The sequence below is a fragment of the Eubalaena glacialis genome, chromosome 20, assembly GCF_028564815.1.
Source record: "Eubalaena glacialis isolate mEubGla1 chromosome 20, mEubGla1.1.hap2.+ XY, whole genome shotgun sequence".
NCBI lineage: Eukaryota > Metazoa > Chordata > Mammalia > Artiodactyla > Balaenidae > Eubalaena > Eubalaena glacialis.
Window position 1 is genome coordinate 6889236 of NC_083735.1, and position 23705 is coordinate 6912940.

Sequence of the window (23705 nt, forward strand, 5' to 3'; positions counted from 1 at the left end):
TGTGTGTGTATTTCTATTCGTTTATCTGTTCCACTGCTCTAGTGTTAACGCCCCAGGACGGCAGGGATTTCGTATGTTTTGTCTATCGCTCTAGAACCAGTGCCCTGCGGGTGCACGTTCCACGTTCAGTACACATGCGTGCGTGTTTGTGTGTACCTGTTAACACCCAAGGAGAATCTGCCATGGGACACTCTGCCAGTTGTTCTCGGCCTCAATCCTTTCTCCTTGAATCCTGCTCAACCAGAGCCCCGGGGGGGCCCAATCATCAGCCGGCACTGACCTAGGCAGGACGGGGTGTGCAGAGGCGAAAGTAGCATTTTCCCCGAGGAGTTTTAGTTGAACTACACAACCGGACCATATGGGCCCAAATGCCTGGCTGTGCCCGTGAGCGCAGCCCTTCAGAGGAGAGGGCGAGTTCTCCCCAAGGACTGTGCCCCTGGAGAAGACTTCGTGGGAAAAAAGTAGAGCCTTGAGGAGTGGGACGGCCTTGGAAGCAGAGAATGACCTCATGTGGACAAAGGTTCTAGAAGAAAGAGCAGTAGAGGAGCCAAGGCCGGGAGATGGGTGGGCCATGATTTCCTGGGAACACAGTGCTTGTGATGGGAAAGAAGTAGAGAAGTAGAAGGCGGCAGGGCCCAGATGACAGGGACCCCGACCACGGGGTCCCTGGATGGGGAGGAGGCAGGGCCTGGGCAGCGCGGGCATGGGGACAGAGGCGGGCGTCAGAGCTGCGGTTCCTGTGTCTAGCGTGAGTTCACAGTATTCACTGCATTACTAAAAACAAACCAAGAATCCTAAAATCCAAAGATAAAGGAAGGCCATGCACGGAGCAATGAAGTCAAGACTGTGATTAATCCCACTCTGAGCATCGGCGGGTGAGTGAGTGAATACACACACAGACTGGTTATTTGCTTTGGAGTCCGACTTGGGTCTGAACTTAGCTCTGCAAGGTCACTGAACTTCACTAAGCTTCAGTTTCCTCAGCTGTTAAACGGGGCCTGGAAGAGTTATTGTGAGGATTGAGAGAGAGAGAGAGATCATGGAAGTAAAGTGGCTGATAAACAACCAGTAACACCATCTATGGAGCACTTTGTTACATACAAGGCATCACTCCAAGTGCTTTACATACTCAAAAAAATCACAGCTGCCACGTATGCTTCTCGGCATGCTGACACTGGATGTGATGGCGGAGGTGTCCGCACGGGACCCCCTCCCTCCCGCTCAGACCCCGTCCCGGCAATCACGGAGCCCAGGGCTGGAGGCTGCCCAAGGCCAGTGGGAGTCGGATCGGAGCCAATGCCGGCCAGGTACTAAACATTCAACCATACACAGTGAGGGTGTTTTCTTCCTAAACCTTCCTTTCCTGTAAGAATGTCTCGTAAGAACTGTTAGAACACGTTGCTCTGTTTTCACACGGGATCCTGATGTGTGTTACACGCTAATGATCAAAGAGAAAACCAAGGGAACGACAGGGAGTGATTGCTTTTATCCCTAAACTGTGCTCTTTTGGGTTCTATTCATGTGTTCTGTTCAATTGCCCTTCTTGGTCCCGTGGTTACAAACAGTACCAGGGCATTAGATTTCAGGACAGCAAGGAAGTACTATCAGCAACTGTATCCCCGCCTTAAAAACTAATGACAGTAATGCAGCTATGGACGGTGAGGGAACAACTATACTTACACTCAACGTACAAAAGTATCACACGTGCAGTTGTGACACACTGGGTAGTGTCACACCCTCTGGGGAAGTCACTTTGCCTTCCTGCATCTTTGTTTTCTATCTGTAAACGAGGGCTCTTTCTCAGTCTCTCTCCAGCTCTGAGATTCTTTCGGTTTAATGTGATAAAGGGCCATAAGCTGAAACAAGAAAGTGCTAGCACTTGATACCAGTTCACGTCTGAATTATTGTACGACTAACAAACTGAAGTATTGGCAGGCATCGCATCATTTCAGTAGGACAGGGGACCCTTTTCTGTGGTTGGCTGGTATCTGAGCACCCTTGTTTGCTGGGACAGCCCCCATCTCATGAGTCTTGGTGGGACGTAGGGCCGCCTGCCCACCGTGGAGTCTGAAGATGCCAGATTCTCACTTGCCCAGCTGCTCACTTGGCTGCTAGGGTCCAGGCAACCAGCCAGACTGAGCCAAGTAGACCCACCCACCTAGGGGCTGGAATCTGATGCCAGTGACCCAAAGAAGCAGGCATGAGGCGAGGCTCTTGGCAGGGGCAGAATGACCCAGCTCGGAGCTGGTGGTGCTGGTTGGTGCTGGCTGCACATCTGTGGCTCCTGCTTGGGACACCTCCCCGGGCCAGTCTGGGTAGGAGCTGACTGTGGCTTCAGCTACACAGCCTCATTACTATTGTTATTATTTTTAGAACTACCCAGTATTTTTTCAAAAAATTCCATTTTTACATAAAGCAGAAAGCATCAGTTTCCCTCACTTATAACTAAGAACCCTTTCTGTAACTGCTGGTGACGTGTGCTTTGGGGACATAAAGAGCTGTCGGGTACCCTTTGCTCATTTGTCTTATCTTGCTAAAACCATCTCATTATCTTATTTTCTCAGTCAGGATAATAGGCAAACCACTTGGCAGTGAGTGCTGAATTAAGGGGTGAATTTCACACTCACAGTAACAACAAAAGTATATATAAAGTGTCCAAAATCTACCTGTTAATTATATGCACAGCTCTTTTCATAAAGAAACCCAAGAGGAATATTTTACTTACTGCCAACGTTAGGACAGAGGGGTTTCAACACCTGAAGTCAGACCCATGGGCAGGCTGACTGCTGTCACGTCTCAACGGGATGATCCAAGATGTCGCATTCATGAAGGCCATCTTTCTCTGATAATTAGATGGGGAATGGGCTGAGGAAGGGCTCTAACCTACGGACCAGACACGGTGCCCCACGTTGTCAACGGCACTGAATTCTCCAGATCACTTTGCCGCTCATTCCCATGGAACAGAGGCAGAGGGCAGGGGCTGCAGGTGGGTAAGACTGAGGCGGACAAGGGTCTGGAGGAAACGAAAGAGGTCCTTCTACCCTTGGAGGCAGCTCCATCTGGGGCAGGTCCTAGTGACTGAGGCATCCCCGGTCCACTAGAGTCTTGGAATTCTGTCTTGGTGTGAAACATCCCAGACCCGTCACCCAACTCCCATGCTGGTTCTTGGAGGGCTGGCCCTCTGCTAGGATTTCTGGGCTATTTCTGCTTAAAACCCATGGACTTGGCCCTGTGAAGTAGCTCCAGGAATAATCAAGTCTATGGGCCAGAGAAGACAAACTCTACTCCCAACACTTAACCCATCTCAAACGAGCTAGAATTAGAATTTGAACCATACGAGGCGTCATCTGTCTTTTCTGTTCATCTTCCCGGCTTCCCCTGAGAAGCCACACATCTCCTCAGGCCCTGAAATGAGCCCAAGTTTGTCACTGAGAACCTTTCAGATGGGTCTGTTTACCCTGAACTCTCCTCTCTGTGGATGACAGAGCTTTTGAAATTGTTAGCATCCCTGGGTTGCAGATGCCCAAAGTATACATCTTGCATGCAGAGTTTTGGTTCCTGACTGAATTACATTAATTCTATTCTTTCTATTTTCTCCCACCTATATGGGCATTTTGGTAGTAATGAACTAGTCTATTCTGGAAAAGAAGGGGAAAAACTCCAATTAAATAGTGAGATTTAGATTGTGTTTATAAAATGATCAAGAAGTATTTTTCTCTTTTAATCGTTAAAGCACTTAATAATATTCTAAAAAACAAACAAAAAAAAAGGCCTAGAAAAGTTGGAAAATAGATCTTATGTTCTGAAAACAGTAATATTTTAAGCCCTACACAAGCACATTATAGAAAGGGGTTTCCCAAAGTTTTACGCTTCAAGCCTTATTGTTTTCTCACTTTTCTTTTGCCAACTCAAATGTTGTTTAGAACTGATATTGGATAGCGAACAGCTGCAGGTCCTGGCTGAGTGTTTTCCTAGAAATACCACTTTGGGAAAGAATTTCCACCCTTTTCCCTCTCCCATGAGCCTTCAGAGTGGCTGAAACTTATTCTTCTCCAAGATCCTGGCCCAAAAGTTTATCAGGACAGTCGAGCGTCTGGGAAGCAATGCCAGGGTGGTATCTTTAGCTGTTGGTGAAAGGAGAGGCCACTTCTGATGTACCCAGAGGGTGAGTGAGGGTCTCCCCAACACGGCAGGAAAACCCTCATCTCCAATTCAGAAATAGGAGATATTCTGCATCTCATGGGAGGGTTCTCACGCAAAGGAGACCTTGGTGACACCCAATCTTGGGCTGGTTTGGCTTGTTTGTAGAGCTACTTTGACAGCAGGTGGAAGACATAGATTCTGGACTAATTAGGCTCTGGATCACTTAGATCCTGCAAAGAAAATTCACGAGAGTCATCCTAAGCTCTTCCTAGACTATAAGAGAATCGAGAATTCCTTAATTTGTGTGTTTTTTTTTTTTGACAACTAGCACAGTCTTTCGTATTTGTTGAATTGAATAAAAGGAAAAACTTTGAAAACTGATAGGATTATAATAATATTATTGTGTTTAGTCACCTACTAAACTGCAATTTTATAGCGGCTGTTGAAAAGAAGCTCTAGAAATGTTTTGAAACATATGGACACCAAGGGGGAAAAGCAGGGGGGGGTGGTGGGATGAACTGGGAGATTGGGAGTGACATGTATACACTAATACGTATAAAATAGATAACTAATAAGAACCTGCTGTATAAAAATAAAATAAAATTCAAATAAAAAAATAGAAATGCTTTTTAAAAAAAAATTTATTTATTTTATTTATTTTTGGCTGCTTTGGGTCTTCGTTGCTGCGCGCGGGCTTTCTCTAGTTGCAGCGAGCGGGGGCTACTCTTCGTTGCGGTGCACGGGCTTCTCATTGCGGTGCCTTATCTTGTTGCAGAGCATGGGCTCTAGGCGCGTGGGCTTCAGTAGTTGTGGCTCGCGGGCTCCAGTAGTTGTGGCTCGCGGGCTCCAGAGCGCAGGCTCAGTAGTTGTGGCTCACGGACTTAGTTGCTCCGCGGCATGTGGGATCTTCCCAGACTGGGGCTCGAACCCGTGTCCCCGGCATTGGCAGGCGGATTCTTAACCACTATGCCACCAGGGAAGCCCAATAGAAATGTTTTGAACAGGGGCAGCAAGGTAAGCACATAGAGTCTTAAAAGTTATCCTGAAGGACAACACTTTCTTTTCGATGTTAGTTCTAGTATGTTTATTAGACACTCAGTCATGCTCTGTGCATTCAGAATCTGTGAATGTGCTTATTTGGGGCCAATTTACTCTGTATCAGGTGCTGTGCGTGTGATAATTTAATTCAATGTGGAGGTGTTTACCTGCATTTTTAGAGGCTGCATTCATATGCAACAGGCTCCAGAGAAAATGAGGTGATAGGACAGAGGTCCCACAAAAAAACTCCAGCAGGACCTCAGTTTAAAGAACAGAAGGCTGCAAATAAGGCGGCCATGGCGCAAGCACTGCAGATGGTCTGAGGGAAAGGCATCCAACTACTTAGAAAAGACTTAGCCCAAGGACTGGCACCAACCTCCCAGCATCCAGGCCGCCTCCACTACAACAGGAGAGCAGGATGGCTGGGACGGAGGGGAGAATCCTGCACCTCGTCCAGAGTGGGATCCACTGGCAGGACCCTCGGCTCGGTGGGGAAGGAGGCCTGTCACAACAGGCAGCTGAGATAGAGAATCTGCAGGATGGGGGCGTGGCTCAGATCTCATCTTTATAGGCCGTTGTCTTTGAGCAGGTGTGGCTGGTGTGAATGCACAGATGCCATGTTGAAACAGCAGCAGCAATTGAAGGAGGCGCAGCCTCGGGCTTCAATGAGTTCACGGTCGGTGGGAGTAATGAGCCATTGTCAAGGAGCCTCACTGTACCACCAGTGTGGACAGATAAGGGGCATCCAACATTCTTCCTAAGGGTGGCATCCAACATTCTTCCTGCAGACCCGAGGGAGGATTCCTCTAGGAAGTGGCACTGGGCCTCCAGGAAGGAGGACAGCCTTACATAAGGGCGGATGCAATTAAAGAGCCTTAGGATTTCTAAGAAATTGTTTTACTGTTGCAAAATGAAGCTTTGCATGGTTACAACCACATGAAAATATCTGGGCTGCCTGGATTTTCCCCCCTGTTAGATTAAATAGCAAGCAAAACCACCAAATACTTACAGTTTTTGGTGAAGGCTGCAAGGCAGCAACAGATTTTAATTCCCTTTCTGGTAATATTTTTTGGGAGCTAGGGCAGGTGTAACTAAGTACCACAAACTGAGTGGCTTAAACAACCAAAACTTATTCTGTAACAGTTCTAGAGACTGGAAGTCCAAGATCAAGGTGTCTACAGGGCTGGTTCCCTCCGAAGGCCGTGAGGGAGAATCTGTCCCAGTCTCTCTCCCAGCTTCTGGTGGTGGCCGGCAACCTTTGGTGGTTCGTGGTGGGCCGAAGCATCACCCTGATTTCTGTCTTCATCTTCACATGGTGTTCTCCCCGTGGATATGTCTGTCTCCAAATTTCCCCTTTTCATAAGGACACCAATCATATTAGATCAGGGCCTATCCTGCTCCGGTATGACCTCATTTTATCTAATTACATTTCCAATGACCCTATTTCCAAATAAGGCCAGATTCAGAGATACCGGGAGTTAGAACTTCAATCAATGAATTTTTCGGGGACACAGTTCAACCATAACAAAGACTCTCAAAGCAATGACAGATTTACAAAAACTTACATGCTACTAATTATATCTTGCAGATTTTTATTTCAATCACTTGCAACATCTCAATGACACTGTGAAGTACCTTTTTACTGACCAGACTGGGTTTTCTTTATTTACTATCATTATCTATCTCTTCCAGAGCAGAAATCTAGAGAATAGCACAATATGCCAGAATCCACAGAACTGGCACCACTGAAACTCCAAGGGTCAAGGTGGAGGGAGGCTACTTAGCTATTTAATTTTATCTAGAAAAACCTAGACTGTGAAGATTTATGCAATTTACAAAGCTGTTCTTTTTCATTATTTTCACATACTACTTAATATTAGTTAAGATTATTTAACGAAACTGGCACTAATATTGATCATGAAAATAGGTCTTGCTGCTTCCAGCCCAGATCACTCTCTTGGGCTTCAGACCTACGTGTTCAACAGCAAAACTCCACCTGGGTGTTACACAACCAATTAAAACTGGGGTTGTACAAAGGTGTATCCGTCACCTCCCAGCCTGAGCTCTCACGTGTCACCAGGCAGCCAGCTGCCAGCATCATCCATCTCTTACTCCTTTATCCAGGCTTGTTATTATCCTGTTGGTCAGTCACTGGAATTTTTGAATCTGTAGCTTGGTGTCTTTCATCATTTAGGGACAATGTTTAACCACTGTCTCTTCACATACCATCTGCCCTGATCTCTCTCTGTCCTCCTCCTGGAGTTTGGTTAGACCTTCTCACTCCATCCTTCAGGTCCCTCCCCTTCCTTCCTAGTCCCCATCTCCTTGTGATTCTGCTGTTCTCAGGAGACTTCTTTTGATTTATCTTTTAGCTCAGTGAGTCTCTCTTCATATGTGTCTAATCTGTTAAACATGATCTTTGAATTTTAAATTTCAATTATTGTATTTTTTTCTTTAAGTTTCTTTTAAAATCTACAAGATTTTTTCTACTTTAGTTTTCTGCCTCTTTTAGGTATTTACAAAATTTAATTTTGTATCTTTAAGCATGGTGTTATGGGTTGAATTGGGACCCTCCAAAAGATATAAGTCCTAACTTCCAGTACCTCAGAATGTGACCTTGTTTGGAAACAGAACTGATGCAGATGTAACTAGTTAAGGTGAGGTCATAATGGCATAGGGTGGGGCCCTAGTCCAACCTGACTGGTGTCTTTACAGGAAGAGGGACACGTAAGGACACACAGACACATGCACAGGAGGACGTCATGTGGCGATGAAGGCAGAAAATGGAAAGGTGCAGCTGAAAGCTAAGGAATGCCGAAGATCGCCAGCAGACCACCAGAAGCCAGGCAGGGCAAGGAAGGACTCCCCTGACAGGCTTCAGAGGGAGCATGGCCCTGCCAACGCCCTCATTTCAGACTTCCAGCTTCCAGTACTGTGAGAAAATACGTTTCGGTTGCTTTAGGCCTCCCAGCTTGTGGAATAGTCTGCCCACCATATCCACAGGCTCTGCATCCACAGATTCAACCAGCTGGGAGTTAAAAATATTGGAGCAATAAAAATTCAAGAAAGTTCCAAAAAGTAAGACTTGAATTTGTTGTGTACTGGGAACTGTTTATGTAGCATTGACACTGTATTTGGTAATATAAGGAATCCAGAGATGACTGAAAGTATATGGGAGGATGCGTGCAGGTTATGTTCAAATACTACGCTGTTTTATATAAGGGACTGGAGCGTACACAGATTGTGGTGTCTGCAGCGGGTCCTGGGACCATTCTCCCGTGGATACCAAGGGATGACTGTATTTACGGCAGCCCTAAGAGACAAATACAGTAAGGATCCTTATTTTATAAAATGTGGCCGACAGCTTCCAATCACGAAGCTCTTGTCAGTCTCTTTTTGCTATTCTTTCTGCTGACACTTGCTAGTGATACGTTTTCCTGTATGCTCATTTAGTCTGTCTACGAGTTGCTCATTTTCCTTGGGAGATTATCTGTAAGAATTTGAGACCTATGGTGAAGGTGCATTCTTTTAGAAAGGATTCACATTTGCCATGGAACTGGGAGATGGGGAGGAGTTAACAGCACCAGCTGGGGACCGCTTTAGAAAAATGCTCCAGGGCTGCAGGTTCTTTCTAACCACCTAATTTTTACTGTAAAACTAAAAGGGTGAGCTCATGGCTACAATCCCCAGGGGCGGTTCCCCCCCCTCCAACCCCGTTCTATTTAACATCAGGTCCACCTCTGTTCTGTTTTCTTGCATTCTTTGCAGAGGTGGGGTGGACAGGTTTACTCCTGCTTCCCTGGGTGCTGCGGGTGGAGTCCTCTGGGGTCCCACTTTCATGGAAGGAAGTCTCTCAGACTCTCCACCATGTAGGGCCCTGGCCTCTGGCTCCTCCCCCCACCCACTGAGGCCCGGGTTTGCCTGCTGTTTAACATCCCACTTGATGCACTTGGTTCCTGCCTCCACTTAAATTTAAGCCTGATGTCTTCTTATCATCTTATCATTACATTTATGCTGTTAAAGTGATTTTGAAATTATTTACCCAGAATTTTTAGTTAAGTGGAAGAATCAACCCCAATACCAAACCAACCCCATCACTGGAAACTGCACGGCCAATCAACCTGGTCCCGCTGACTCTCCCTCTCACACACCCTTGGCCCTGGGTTGATGTTCTAGTTCAGGCACCTGAGTCACCACGTAGTTTCTCCCCAGGTCTCCCTCCAACCTCACTCTGCACGGCTCTCCAGGGGCCTCTCAATAGCAGGCTAGTCTACTCCCTCGGGGGAAAGTCCAAACGCCTAAGGGGACGCTTTGGAGCTAGTTCCAGTGGGGTCTCCAGGGTTTCTGCCTTCCCTGGCTCTTTGCTGAATTACAGAGTTAATTTCCCATCCGTTCCATGGTCTCCTATTTACTGCACTAGCTTTCCACTGCCTGGAATGTAATTTCCTTCACTTCTAGTCTCTTTATTTTGAGGGAGGGATGAGAAGGCTCTTTTTAAATAAGTGAGGCATTTAGGTCTAGACAATCACTGAAAGTATTTCTGGCTGTCCACTCCATCCAGGAGCCTTCCCCATGGGGCACTCTTGCCCAATACCACCCAGGATCACCACGGAGGTGTCACGGCACTGTCCCTGCGTGTTGGGAAGTAGATCTACCTCATTAAGACTCTACCAACTTGCTAAGAACAGGGTCAGGTCTCTAAACTCATCCTTTACAGAGATGGACAGCACAGACCTCTACTTTTTCTACTGTTGGAATGGTACGGCTTCACTCATTTGGGCAGCAACCTGATCACCAGATGATAGAGAAACAGCTTCTGGCTCTGTGTGTGCTAAACAAATGCTTAAAAGTATTTTTCACTGTGTGTGTGTGTGTGTGTGCGTGGGCGTGCACAGTAGGTGTTTAACGTCTGGTGTGGTCTTCTTTTGCACTAAAATTATAATGAAAGCATTCTGGGTTGTATATTAGTTGCTACTGATTTATGTCCTAAATTGCCTATCATTTGTATTAATGACTTTAATAACAACATGGATAATTTTGCCTGTTACCTGTTATGAGGCCAGCAGAGGGAGCAGGTGAGTAGTACAAGCAGATTTGATATGTATTTTATAGGTATCATCTCTAGCAGCTTTTTGTTAATTTTTGTTGTAGTCAAGCAAGACTTTTTGACCTATAAATTAAAAAGGTCACTGAAAGATACATCAGGATTTTGGGGAAAGGTAAATAATTTTTTTTTTTTTTCTGTTAATATTCTACTAGAATAGTTTTAGGGCTTTCAAAAACTATTGTTGAAATTTTTTTTCTTGAGGGAAACAGATGCCAGGAACTAGGTATCTTAATCCTGCTATAAATGTCCTCTCTTCACAGGCTTTGTACAGCTTACTTCCTTTCATTTTTTCTTTTGTATCAGTCTTTCTTTGAATTTAGACCCTTTCCTTAAAATGAAACACTTTCGGAAGTACAGTTCATTATTAAAGGAGTACCAAAGAAATTGCTTGAGATAGGGGTTAAGAGAAAAAGTAGAGCATATACATATGAGATTATTAGGAAAGACTTAAATCATCCAGTAGATACCATAATTAGATTCACAGAGGAACAAGAATGGCGGGGAGTATTTTTATACACTTGAATGCAAACATCACTTCCTTTTATGCATAACTATTTCTTATAATTCTTCAAAAATGACTTTTAGTACAAATAACTCCATAATCAAGCCTAATTTCCCACAGGAAGATCTTTTATATCAAGTCAGTTAGACAGACAGGAATACCAAAAGGGGGTCATGTGCTCTTACTTTTTTTTACTTCTTTGACATAAGCAATTTTATTTATGTTAACCTATAACCAAGAGAGATAATATATCTTAATGGAAATAACACACATGACATTTTTATCTCTCTTATTTTAAAAGGTTTCTCAATAATTAAGATAAAAATTTTATAAATTTAGATTACACAAAGATTAATCTAGATGGCATTAGGCCACTTTCAAGAGAAAATTCATTCTGAGAGGAATTTGGATAGTTCTTTAGTAGAATGGTTATGACAAACAGACTAGACACATTTTTCACAAGCAGCAGGATTTGAATTCTCTACAACTTTGCTGAAATGAATTTAGGAACATTTAATATAAAATTATAACTCATAGGCCCACCTCAAAATCTCTGATGACTAACACAATAGTGTTAGTCAAAGGAAAGATATTATTGACTTTTCGTTGGTCATGGGCAAAACAGTAATCACTGACATCAATCCACTGAAAGGGAATGTTTAGCATTTTTTTTCTGTGTACGGGCAGAAAACAGGACACAGAATTACTGGCAAAAATATTATCAGGCTAATGCACTCTATTGTTTTAGAATTTCATCCACTGCCTTTTTAAAGTTATGACTTGTATCTTGACCTTTTAGGCATTTTTTTGATGGAAAGATAAAATATTCCACAAAAATATTGGATGAAAATATTTAAAAATCAAACGGCGTTTGCGATAACTTCATGTTAACAGGAGAATTATAAAAACTAAAATATTCCTAAAAATTCAGGGAATTCATGATGAAATCTTAAAAAAAAATAGTAACTTGGATATTTCCCAAGTTTCTAGCAAATAAAAAGCTTTATGGCTTGTCAAAGTCCTTAAGGTTACGTATTGTATACAATGTGGCTTTACAAAACAAACTTTCTTGGGCAGGTGCTGCGCTGGTTCATGGCCGCACAAACTGTAAAAGGTTCAGGAATCTTTTAGGTTTCCTTTAAAAAAAGAAAACAAAACAAAACTGTCTTCTCTAAATGTCTTTCAGACATAATGTCGCAATAAACACTCAGATAAGTTAGAATGAATGAGTATTTGGTACCTTTTTAATTAAACTAACCTAAATAAGAATGACAGCCAATAACCTAAATAAGAATGACAAATAAAGATTTTTCTCCATATTAACTCTGATTCTTCCATCAATACTAACCCCTGACACGTAGATTCCTATGGTTCCCTGTCAAACAGAAGTTATGCAGCTGCGAGAAGGAAGATAATTGTCCCAGATAAGGCGATGGTATCTAGGCCTCTGCCCTTTACTGCCCGGCACTTACTCTGTCTGCTCCGAGAACGAAAACACGAGGGTCATGCAGGGGAAATGGCTGTTTCCCAGGAAAGGAAATTGCCTGAAAACACATCTGGCAAAGGCTTTTTCTCCTCCTCTGGCAGGCAGACACTTATTTTAACAAAATATACATTTCCTCACCTCCTGTCAAGGTGAATTCTATGGAGCCAATGCCCTATTCTAAGTAGATGACAATTTTCCTCTAAATAGAACGGGCCGGCTATTTTATGGCAAACGCTATGTATGTTTAATTGCAACCAGCACAGGGAACTGTGCTAAACTAGGCATCATACTTCATTTCAGAAACTACGTATTCTCAAAGGTATATCACACTCTTGTAGCCAGCTACAACAGATGAAATTAAAGAGGCAAAGAAAGAAAAAAATTGTCAACGCCAGAAAATCAGAAAGGTGGCAAGAATGGATATATAAAGCACAACTAATGCAGTCAGACAGGAGGCTGGATTTCCGGAGATTCCGTCCTCAGTGAGGAGTTCAATCTGACTTTAAGTCTGCATTGCCGTGTGCACTTCTGAGCGGACTATCCCCGCTCACAGATGCCGCGGGTCCAGGATACTGAAGCGGGCACGTGGCGGCCCCGCCTGTGACTGGCTGCCCCAGCTCAGGTGACCAAAGGCCACCAAAGGTCTGGCAGTGAAATGGGTTCTGTCTCCGGGGTGTGTGTTTGTACAGCACAGAGGCGACAGCCAGAGTCTCCAAAGAAGGCTGACCTTTGCCATGGTAAAAGCGGGATGAAGAAGTCCATTGCTTTAAATTCTCCTTAAAATGCATGAATGTAAAAGAAAGGCACAGGCAAGTCTGACGGAATCCTTGTCATCGTGCCTCAAGGAGCCGTGGTTTCCACGTCCATCGTCGGGGCAAGGTTTACTTTCCACGGCTACACGTGTGCGTGTTGATATTTACGCTTTTACTCTTTTTGCTGTTTTTACGGTAACTTTAAGGGGCTTTCTCTTTGGTACTGTTTCCAAATCCCACGGCTGGGGATTATCCTTCGCAGCCTGCCAGACTCAGGGTTTAATATCGGTTCCACAGGGTCAGTAGCTCTGGGGAGAGGCCGCACCAAAGCTTCTGCAAAACGGCTCCAGACGCCACCTACGGTTCTTCAGGTTCAGTTCCACAAACATCAAAATGTAGTGGAAAGAGAGCTCTTCTGTGAATCACCACAGAGGGAGCCTGCTTTCGGAAGCTGAAATACTCATTTTTTCCTTTTCCTTTTCCCTTCCCCTCTTCCTCCCTCCCTCCCTCCTTTGCCTTTCTTTCCTTTTTGCCCATTGTGGCTGCTTCTTCAGCTCTCATTAATTGCTGCCCACAATTCGGAAAAAAAAAAAAAAGTAGTAAGAATAACTTCTTCTTTAGCAACAATTTTATGTCCAGTGAACTTCCTAATGGTTTCCCCGTGCACTGCACACTAAGTTGTAAACATGTTGATCTAATTTAGCCAATTTTAAAGAGGCCGGAACAGGGAGGCAGATGAGTGAGATGCCTCTGAAGCCCCTCCAGCCCCAGCCTGCCAGGGGCCTGGAGCCCCAAGTAGCCCCACTGCCTGAAAACGGCCAAAACCCAAGAGCGCCACAGCCTCACTTCGTGGGGGTATTTCGGCACTGAGAGCTCCTCCTACATCAACACAGCACTTTCCAGAACTTAAACCTGTGCCGGCCCCAGAGCCGGCCCCAATCACTGTCTCCAAGGCCTGCGGCCAGTGGCGACAGGACGGCGGTCACTGCGCTGCGTGATGGTGACTGGGCAGGTGTGAGACCGAGTCTGGGGACGTGCCCAGATGCGATGGAGAAAGACCCTGGCACAGAGCGTCAATAGATGCGGGAGACCAGTGTGCCTCTCCGAGCACGTCTGAGTGGTGACCCCGTGTTTTCCAATTAGCTACGGGCTTTCAACGGGGACAGCTGCCTCTACGCTGGCTCCTCAGAAGGCAGGAGCCCCCTCAGCCCCGCCTCCCCGGGGCAGCCGGTCCACTTCCATCCCTTCCTTTGTCCAGCCGTATACGCATTCCGGTAGATACTGAGTATTAAACTGGCTCCCTGGAAAGAGCAGAAGTCATGCAGGCCTCCCCAAATCCTGTTTGGTGCTCCACGCCTTAGGGGCTGCCCCACTTTGCACTGGTTTACAGCTGGCACCATATCTTGGTTTCTGGCTTCCAGGGCCACCCTTACATAGAGAGAGCCTCACAGATGGCTCTGGGTGACCTGGAGCCTCCGGAAGGTTGGGGTCAGTCGGATGCCATGATCCAGACAGAAGTGGATCCACGTCGACATTTGACCTACATTTTTGGGGCCATGACCAGCGGGAGATGCTTGGGCTTTCGCCACACGTTAAGCCTTTTGTTCAACAGGGCACACTGAAGCGGAGGGGCCTTCGTCAAAGTTCTCTGTAAGGCTGACCTCTTTCTTTCAGGGAAGAGGGTCACGTGGTCTTTCTGGTGCCATCAAATGAAGATTTACGTCATGATGGCAAAGCGTAAAAGGAGAACTTGAGGCCGTGCTAAGGTGATTAAATGGGAGCCTCCGAAATTTCAGCTGATGACATACAGTATGGGGGAGAAAACAAACGTTATTAAGAAAATAAATAGCACCACACACAGCTGTTCGGCAGAACTGTTAGGACAAAAAAAAAAAAAAAAAAAATTGGTTGGGCAGGAAGGCAGCTTTTGGGAAGGCTGTAATAATATTTCTCGTTTTATAGCCCCATCTGCCTTTAGCGGTCCTGTCAGCAAGTCACTGAAGGAAACTCAAGATTCTCTTTGAAACTGAACAGCTCTGAGAACCACAGTCAAGGCTGTGTTTAGCCTCCGTCCCTAGGCCTGGATGGAAGTAGCCTGCAGCTGCCGGTTGCCTGGTGCTTAGGAAACAAACAAGTACGGGGGGCGGGTCTGTAACCGAGGGGGGGGCGGTCTTCCCGCCGGTCTGCCCTCAGAGCCCCCCACCCAGCTCTGCCCCCGTCTGGCTCTCCCACGTCGGCCACAGCGGACTGGCGCATCTCCTCTATGCTTCCTCAGTGACGCCTCGCTTCGGCCCCGTGTCCAGCCCTGACTACGGAAGGCATCGGCTTCTGCTTGGGGCCCCGCCCGCGCTGGCCCTGCACAGGTGGATGTGGACACTGGGGTCAGTTCTCCTAGTGCGTCTGCCTCGTCTTACAGTTTAGATCCAGCTTCGAAGTGGCACCGTCTTTGTGGTCAAACGTTCCTGCCCCTTCCCTACGTCCCTTTTCCCTGGCCTGTCTCACACTCCTCAACTCTTGAAGAAGCCGGGCGGTGCTCGAGACATGGGAGGTTCCCTGTTTACACTGGCTGTGCCTTAAGAGTGGCCTTGTGAGCATGTCACACCCCCTGGCGACTCCCTCTGGTCAGCCGACTACAGCCCGTGGTCCCTTTGGAACGGCCAGTAAGCTAAGAATGGTTTTCGCATGGTTAAAAGGTTGTAAAAAATCCAGAGACTATTTCATGATGTCAAAATTATAATAAATTCAAATTTCAGTGTCCATGAATACAGCTTTGTTGGAACACGGCCACCTCCCATCGTTTGTGGATTGTCTCCGGCTGCTTTTACGCTATGACGGCAGAATTGAGTCGTTGTGACAGATCCCGTGTGGCCCGCAAACCTGAAATATTTACTATCTGACCCGTTACAGAGAACGTTTGCCAACCCCTGGTCTAACTAGAGCCTCCCCCCAACTCCTGGGTAAGAATTTCCATTTAGGTACCTACAAAGACCTGCTCACTGCACATCTGACCTTGAGAGGATGGCTAAGGAACATCCAAGCCAACTGCCTGCAGGACCAGTGCCCTTGGAAGCAATGCTGTCTTCCTGCTGGGTGTTCTCACCATCCTCTCACCACACCCCGCTGGTGAGGGGGTCTCCCTCCCTCTATTTGCTTATCTATGTCTGACACTCCATCATGTTCCCCAGTACCCAGAAGACAAGGAGTATTTGTGGTACACGCTCTTCCTGTGGCTTCTTTTTAAACCACCACATTTGCCTGGGAGGCTGATGGATGATTTTTAAAACCACGTATGCAATATTAATGCCTTATAATATGCGCTTTCAAACGAGGAAGAAACTTAGAAGAAAAAAGGTGCACCCCATGTTTCTGCTTCATGTTCAGCCAGAGAATAACACAGTTATAATATCTGATGGTGCAAGAGCTAATTTTCATTTAATGGGAAGTGCTGATAAAGAAAGTAATATTCCTAAGTAACATGCATTATTCCGTATCATTATAACTCTAAAGGTGCTACTGAGAAAGAATCATCTCATTTCACAAATAGGGACACTGAGGCTTAGAGAAGTTAAGCATTTGCTTCAGATCTCAGTGAATCAGGGTTCTAACACAGGTCCCATCTTCAAATCCTACATGCGTCCGCCTACAGTTAGCAGTCTGAATGAGTATATCTTCTTTAATTCGTTCCTTTAGTGGAAACCATGTGCCAGAATCAAGTTCTAGCTTTCCTGAGCCACTGAGCCCTTTGAGAGTCTGGGGAAGTCTACAAACCCCTTCTCAGAAAATGACACAGGCTGTTTTATTTGGAGATTAAATAACAGGATCTTGGGATAGATCAAATGACAATGTAGTGCTGAGTGCACGTAATAGCTTGAGATATCGTAATAAAAACATCTGCAATTCCTATTTGTGAGAAAGCCATAGCTATTGACCACTGTTGTTTGTGACCTATTCACACCTAAAAGAAGGGCTGTATTTCAGTGAGACTTCAGTGAAAAATAAAGATGTCTTTTCCTGTCGAAGTTCGTGGACCCCAGGAATTCTGTCCGGGGACCTTGGGTCAAGAAACCCTGCTCTGGAGGTAACCTCGGAGCCAGGCCATGCATAGGAGGGACGTTTTTAAAGGTACAATTAGGTCTCTTGAAACAATTCACTATACAAATCTCAGTCATCCAAGAATTAAAATCATAAAGTCCCCTGAAATCTGATCTTGCATGATTGGACTGACCCTGGCTTTCTGGATGGATGAGGTCCATCAGGTCAGTGCTGAACAGGCTGCCACTGCCCGGAGAGAAACCTCGTGCACTGAGGCATTAAGAGACCACCGCAAGGGCTCCAAGCCGCCCCCCCCTCCCCCGGCCGCCTCCTTGCACAAGCTGGCTGGTGAGTAAGCACACTGTCAATCTCCGAAGCGTTACGTTTTAGCCATTGAAGGAAGTACCCTGGGGGGTTTATGGAGCCACAGAATTGAAATAGAAAAATGTTGGGAGTTAATGCAACCCTTGCATTTGACAGATGAGGACTTTATAGCTTAACTAAAAAGAAGTGATTTGCCTGAGTCCAACACTGAGCGGGACTGATTTAATTGATCCTGGATAACGTGTTACAAAATGACGGGATTTGAGCAAATCCTGACCTAACGAAGGAGAAGTTTAGGTATGCCTCTCTCAACCTCCTCTTATTTAAATTCTGATTTCTCTATGGATTATAATTTAGCGGGCCATTAATCAGTCCAGTATATTTTAAGTTTACTTTGAATACTGAAAGTGGATATTTTGCTTAAAAGATGAAATGTCAGAGCTCAGAAACTGACTTTCCTAACACGATTTAATAAAGCGAGATGTTCCTATCCAACTGTTTTAAGATGAAAGTTTCGCATACTTGGCTAGTGGTTCAAAAATCAAGTAATACCAACGAAACTATTTTCCCTATGAAAAGGCAAAGCGTTTACAAGAGCGAGACTTCTTCCTCTTTGTTTGTAATAACAAAAATAAACCAAAGTCCTGACATATTTGTAGTATTTTTATTCCTAAAGGAAAAAACAGGAACTTTCATTGTACTTTAAAGTTATTGCCCCAGATATTTTACCAGCTTAGCCCTGTGAAATCAGTTTCAGACACAAGAGACCGACAAGCTCTCTCTAGGAAATACTCAATTAGGGTGGTGCCTCTGAAATACCCAGGGGTCCTGTAACTGATCGGTTTTTCCCAGAGGGTTTCTGCAGCATATACAGTCCTGGTTGGACAGTACACATCATGCAGAGATTTTTCCTGTGGCCTGGCTAGTGACCCCCCTACAGGAAGATAACGGACAAGCCGGGAGGGCGGAGCAGCCAGCTACACATGTCTAGCTGCTGTTATCAACTTATCATATGAGGAAAGGAGAGTGATTGATTCGGATCCTGACACCGCAGGATCTGGGGGAAGAGAGACAAAGGAGCATTGAGGCTGATCTGTAAGGCGAATGCAGCCCTCACGAGGGAGCAGGATTACTCTTCCTCCTGCGATCTGACAGTTTACTGCGGGACCGGGACCGGGGAGAAGACAGCCTTAGAAATCAAGGTCACCGCTGGGAAAGGAGGGGAGAGGAGACTTTCACTGATGGACCCTGAGCCATGGCCGCAGAGCCCCGTGTCTGAGAGGGCAGCTTAGCGCCCGGGAGTCTCATGCGCCTTGAAGTTTGCTGAGCTGGTGGTTTATTACCGACAGAAAGAAAGAATGTGGCAGCTTGTTTTCTTTACTCTGAGCTGTGATCTGGCCTTAGCCGCAGCCTATAGCAACTTTCGGAAGAGCATGGACAGCATCGGCAAGAGGCAGTATCAGGTCCAGCACGGCTCCTGCAGCTACACGTTCCTCCTGCCGGAGATGGACAACTGCCGCTCGCCCCCCAGCGCCTACGTGCCCAACGCCGTGCAGAGGGACGCGCCGCTCGACTACGACGACTCCGTGCAGAGGCTCCAGGTGCTGGAGAACATCATGGAGAACAACACCCAGTGGCTCATGAAGGTAGGGAGCCACCGCCCCTCGTGCACGGCTCCGAGCGGCTCAGGCTTAACAGCCAGCCTGGCGGGGCGGGAAGGGGGGCGATGAGAGCGGGAGAGAGCTGGTGGCTGACGCCTCTGCATGACCTGCCACTTGCTGCAGTCGTCCTGCCGCGTAAAGTGGTCGGGGGTGAAAAGTGACAAGGATTGCTGGAAGGGAGTGCCAGGCTCCATGGAGGGAAGCCTCTAAAGTCAGGAATCTTCATGCACAGAGGAAGTGCACTTCTCTGCACAGCGTGTAGGCTGTTTTGTTTGTGCAAGTAGTTGAAACTCGGTGATATCCTTTACCAGGGACGTTATAGAACCGGCTGCAGGCACGGGAGGGGAGCTGCGCGCAAGAGCAGCGACGGAGCCAGGAAAAACGTGACAATCACGTTAGTTACTGATCCATAACGGATGCAGTGAAGTGCTTTACCAATTTCCTGAATTTATTTACTAAAATAGGTTGGGGCTCTTGGTAAACAAGAGGAAATTAAATAAAGCAGACCTTCCATCTCTCAGAACCTGGGGGGCTTTATCCCGAGGGTCTGTCATTTGTCGGTAGGGGTGGGTTTTCCAAGCGTCCGAGGGGATTCGACGCTGCGGCCCCTTCAGTTCCACCACGGGCTTTGAAGGGGACCCCTCGTGGGGCAGGCGTGCAGGGCATTTTGCTGCAGTTACGCCGTGACAAGACAGTCGTGTTCACGGGGTTACCACGATCCCACTGTTTCAGACTTTTTATAGAGAGTTTAACTCAAATAGGACACTGAAAGCTCAGTTTTTCTTTTACAAGCCATCGTTTTCACATGTAAAGCTATTTATACAAACCCCAAAATCACCCTGGAATTTTGCTTGATGTGGACTCTATATATTCTGCAGGAGGTTTAGTCAAATTGCATAAATAGATTAATCATTAACTATTACAATGACATCACATCACAACGCTTACACAGCAGAGAACGTGACGGTTTAAAGCCATATGGGAACTTTAACAACAAGCCGATTCCCCTCATTCAAAACTTTGCCCCTGTCTTTCATTTCACCATAAACCTTCTGTTAGGACACCTCCTCTTAATCTCAGAATAGATCTTGGCTCCGAATCTGTGTTTCTCATTAGCTCTCCTACCTTCAGAGAGGAAATGACCAAGTTATTACTCTGGTCCTGAGCTGAGATGAATGAAAGCCCTCAGCACTGCATTCAGTGTATAACAAGAGGGGTGGCTTCAAATCAAAGAACAGAAAACAACAAAAACGTATCAAAAAGACTCGCCCTGTAATATGAAACTCATCCGTCGTATCTATAAGCACTAGCCCTTCTGAGCAAATTCTCCATTAATTTTCTTTCTTTTCCTAAGAAGTTCCCTGCGGTGCTTTTAAAAATCTCCTAACATTCATAGATGTGCAAATAATATTGTTAAACTTAAAAAGTATGCAGCAACACAGGTTCGAATATTTGGAAGACAAACTGTATCCTCAACATCCGCTCACTGTGACTTCCCATTTCTCCCTGAGTTGCCATGCTCCCCATGGCACGGTTAATGCCAGGGCTGACGGCCACGGTGAGAGATGAAAGACGCGTCATTCGTAGTAAACATTCTAATCTGCCCGACTGGTAAGTCGTCTCGTAAAATAAACAGTCGAGGAACATAAAAGAATGTTTTGCCAAATCAAGACCGCTGAATTGTATTTGCTTAATGAAGCCCACATTAGGTATACCTGAAACTCCACATACAGAGCTCGTATTTCTTTCTTAGATAAATAACCCCCTTCTTTTCGATCTTTGAGACGCTGTTTGAAGAAGGAAAAGGACAAGGAATTCTACATGAGGTGACCAACATTTTTTCCTTTCCAGGTTCAATCAGTAAATATTTGAACAGTAGCACAATGGTATTTCTAAATTCCTTCTTTAGCCATCTAGCTAAATATCACCAAGAATGACATCATGTTTATCTTTTCGCGGGCTCAGCACCTGTCCTGTGGGCCTCTTGGGTAACGTGCACCTGAGAAAGTCAGTTTGTGCTCTCACTTGGTTTACTGGCTTCTGGTTTGGGAATGAAAGCAAAAAAGCAAACATGAAACCCGCCTAAAGTGATTGAATGTAACCTCTCTGCTTGTTTTTTATTCCTGTGTTTTGTCACCTGTGATAATAAACACTGCTTTTCTCATAAGGGAGAAAATAATATATAATGGGATGATAGATAAGCCACCATGATCAACATCACCATCAAACCCCTATTGATAGATTATGACAGGAAGAAAAAGCACCATTCTGTGTTTTGCATATTTCCTTTTCTTTAGGGCTGCTTTTTATGATTCCATATTTCCTTTCTCTCCCTGATCAACACTAAAAATGGGAGGGAAAAAAAACACAAAACACTTTTAAGGTTTTAAGAAAACTTGTCAAGAAGGAAAATAAGACCGAGTTTCTGGTTAACCTCAGGGTAGATGAATAGCATTTCAACGTCTGAGTGGTTAGCATTCCGTCAGGAGCCTGGACTAAGAAAGCTGTTTCGCACATCATCAAAAGATGCCACTCTGCCCCTTTAATCTGCCAGGCAAAGGAAGTGTCAGAATTCTGAATGAGTGCAGAGGAACATGAATGGAACAATACAGGGAAGGCACACTTTCTGGTTAGCGGTTAAACAAGGACAAGATAAATAGTGATAGTTAGGACACCAAATACACCACAGTGACCTAAAAAACACTATATGTCACATTCCCTTGCTAATCCCGCAACTATTGTAAACCTCTGCCCCCGTGATAGTAAACACACTTTATAAAAACTGACAAATAACATAGCAAAATGGATTGTATCTTGCTAGGAGACTAGATTTTTTTTTCCCCCTGATCAGAAGAAACAGGGAAAGGAAATAAACAGTTATTTCACACTGATGAATACTTTAAACTTATCAACAACTGCAAAGTCTATTGTGCTTTAAAACAGTGTTTTGAAAAATAAAGCTAACGCCTGTTAAGTTGATGTAAACATTTCCTTGTAATCCTACTTATTTTTTTTTTAACGACAGAAGCACAGGCTGGGAGATGTAAACCTGAATTGAGATCCTTTTCTTTCTTTAAAATTAATAATACTATATCCTTTTAATAAAGCAGGAGAACTGTTCATCAGCTGATGTATAGGGAACAATCCGGTTTTGCTCCTAAAACCAAAACTGTTGTCAATGGGAAAAACGGACGGTGAGAAGTTCAACTGAACTCAGACCGTCAGCCCCTTCCCTACCCCTGCCAGGGACTGATTGTGTGTGTGTGTGTGTGTGTGTGTGTGTGTGTGAGATCATGTGTGGTGGCAAAACACTCCTTAGCTGTATATCCAAACAAACAATAAACAAACAAACCAGAGCTTGGTTCAATAAAGGAAAGAAAAAACTTCCCACTGTATCCACAGCCAATGTTCTACTACAGTACTGGAATAAACCCACCATTCCCGTACTGCCTTGCTGTCTCCTGAATCATGAAACATGATTGTGTTTAGCGTCAGAAGCAAATTCTGTGCATTCAGATAGGCTGACTAAACCTCCTATTTAAGACTGCAAGAAAATGATTACTACTATTATTTAATTATCTATTAATATCATTATTGTAAGGAAGGAAGAGATGATTAAAGTTTCACTGTGGTAGGAGAAGTATACATATTTAAGGTTGGAAAATGCAAGTTTAATATACTGTTTACTATATACTATGTACGATGTATAGTACAATATGTGCATACTACATATATAAGATATGCATATACTATATATAGTTTATATTATATATATAGAGAGAGAGTATATATACAGTATTTGTTTTCCATGGTCAAGTGGCCTCTGCTTATTGAACGGGGCTGTGTGACATCCTGGATTAACTATGCAGGTATCACACTGTGGGGAGATGAAGACTTGCCTGCAGTCACGAAGTAGGAAATGGGCTTGTGCATACACCTTCCATCATATCTGACTTTCTGTTTAGACACTAGATAATCCATATAGTCTCCTTACTGTATTTTGAAAATTGGTTGATTTTAACCAATATGGTCCTCTACAGTTTACAAACAGGTTGTAATCCAGGAGTTTATCTGTAAGCCAGTTACTGTACTATGTGGAACTTGAAGAGGATACTAATCTTATAAATGGTGATCAGATGCTCAAGCTGGACCATTTTTTTATGGATTAAAATAGTGCTTATTTTAATCCATACAATAACTGAAACTTTGTATATTTGTAATTCAAGAACAACAGTTCCAATCAACCCTACCACCATATGGATAACTTAACAATAAAATAAAAATATGAGAGTAATATATGGGCCATGTAAAATTACAAAGTCAAACCTTTAAAACAGTAGAAAATAGGATGTAAATTCTCCTTCCTCTTAAACTTCAGCCCCTTTCTTCAAGATGAACACTTAAATATGTATACTAGCCCTTTACTGTGACAAATTTAATATCAAAATGAATGAATTTCCTTCTTCTTAAAACCTGTACAGTGGTATTATACAGTGATCAGAATCTTTTTTTTTCTTTTTTTTTTTTTTTTTTTTTTGGCTCACAAGTGACATGAAAAGAGGTTGAAAGAAAGATTTTATTTAGGGGAAAAGAGCAAAATTTGGAAGACTAAGGAAAAGGAGAATATGGATTAAAGGGGTGTGTGTATGTATTAGAGAGA

General features: G+C 44.7%; 2 protein-coding genes across 8 annotated transcripts in view; one reads left to right on the top strand and one right to left on the bottom strand.

Moving 5' to 3' along the window:
* Positions 1-23705, bottom strand: part of MCPH1 (microcephalin 1) — a 230423-nt gene that overhangs the window by 53473 nt on the left and 153245 nt on the right. The window lies entirely within an intron of this gene.
* Positions 18266-23705, top strand: part of ANGPT2 (angiopoietin 2) — a 53728-nt gene continuing 48288 nt past the window's right edge. The window contains exon 1 of one of the 2 annotated variants that reach the window (XM_061177638.1): positions 18266-19030. In XM_061177638.1, the coding sequence (XP_061033621.1) occupies positions 18743-19030 (288 nt within the window). In that variant the 5' untranslated portion in view covers positions 18266-18742. The remainder of the gene's footprint in view (positions 19031-23705) is intronic. The other variant, XM_061177639.1, reaches the window with a different exon arrangement.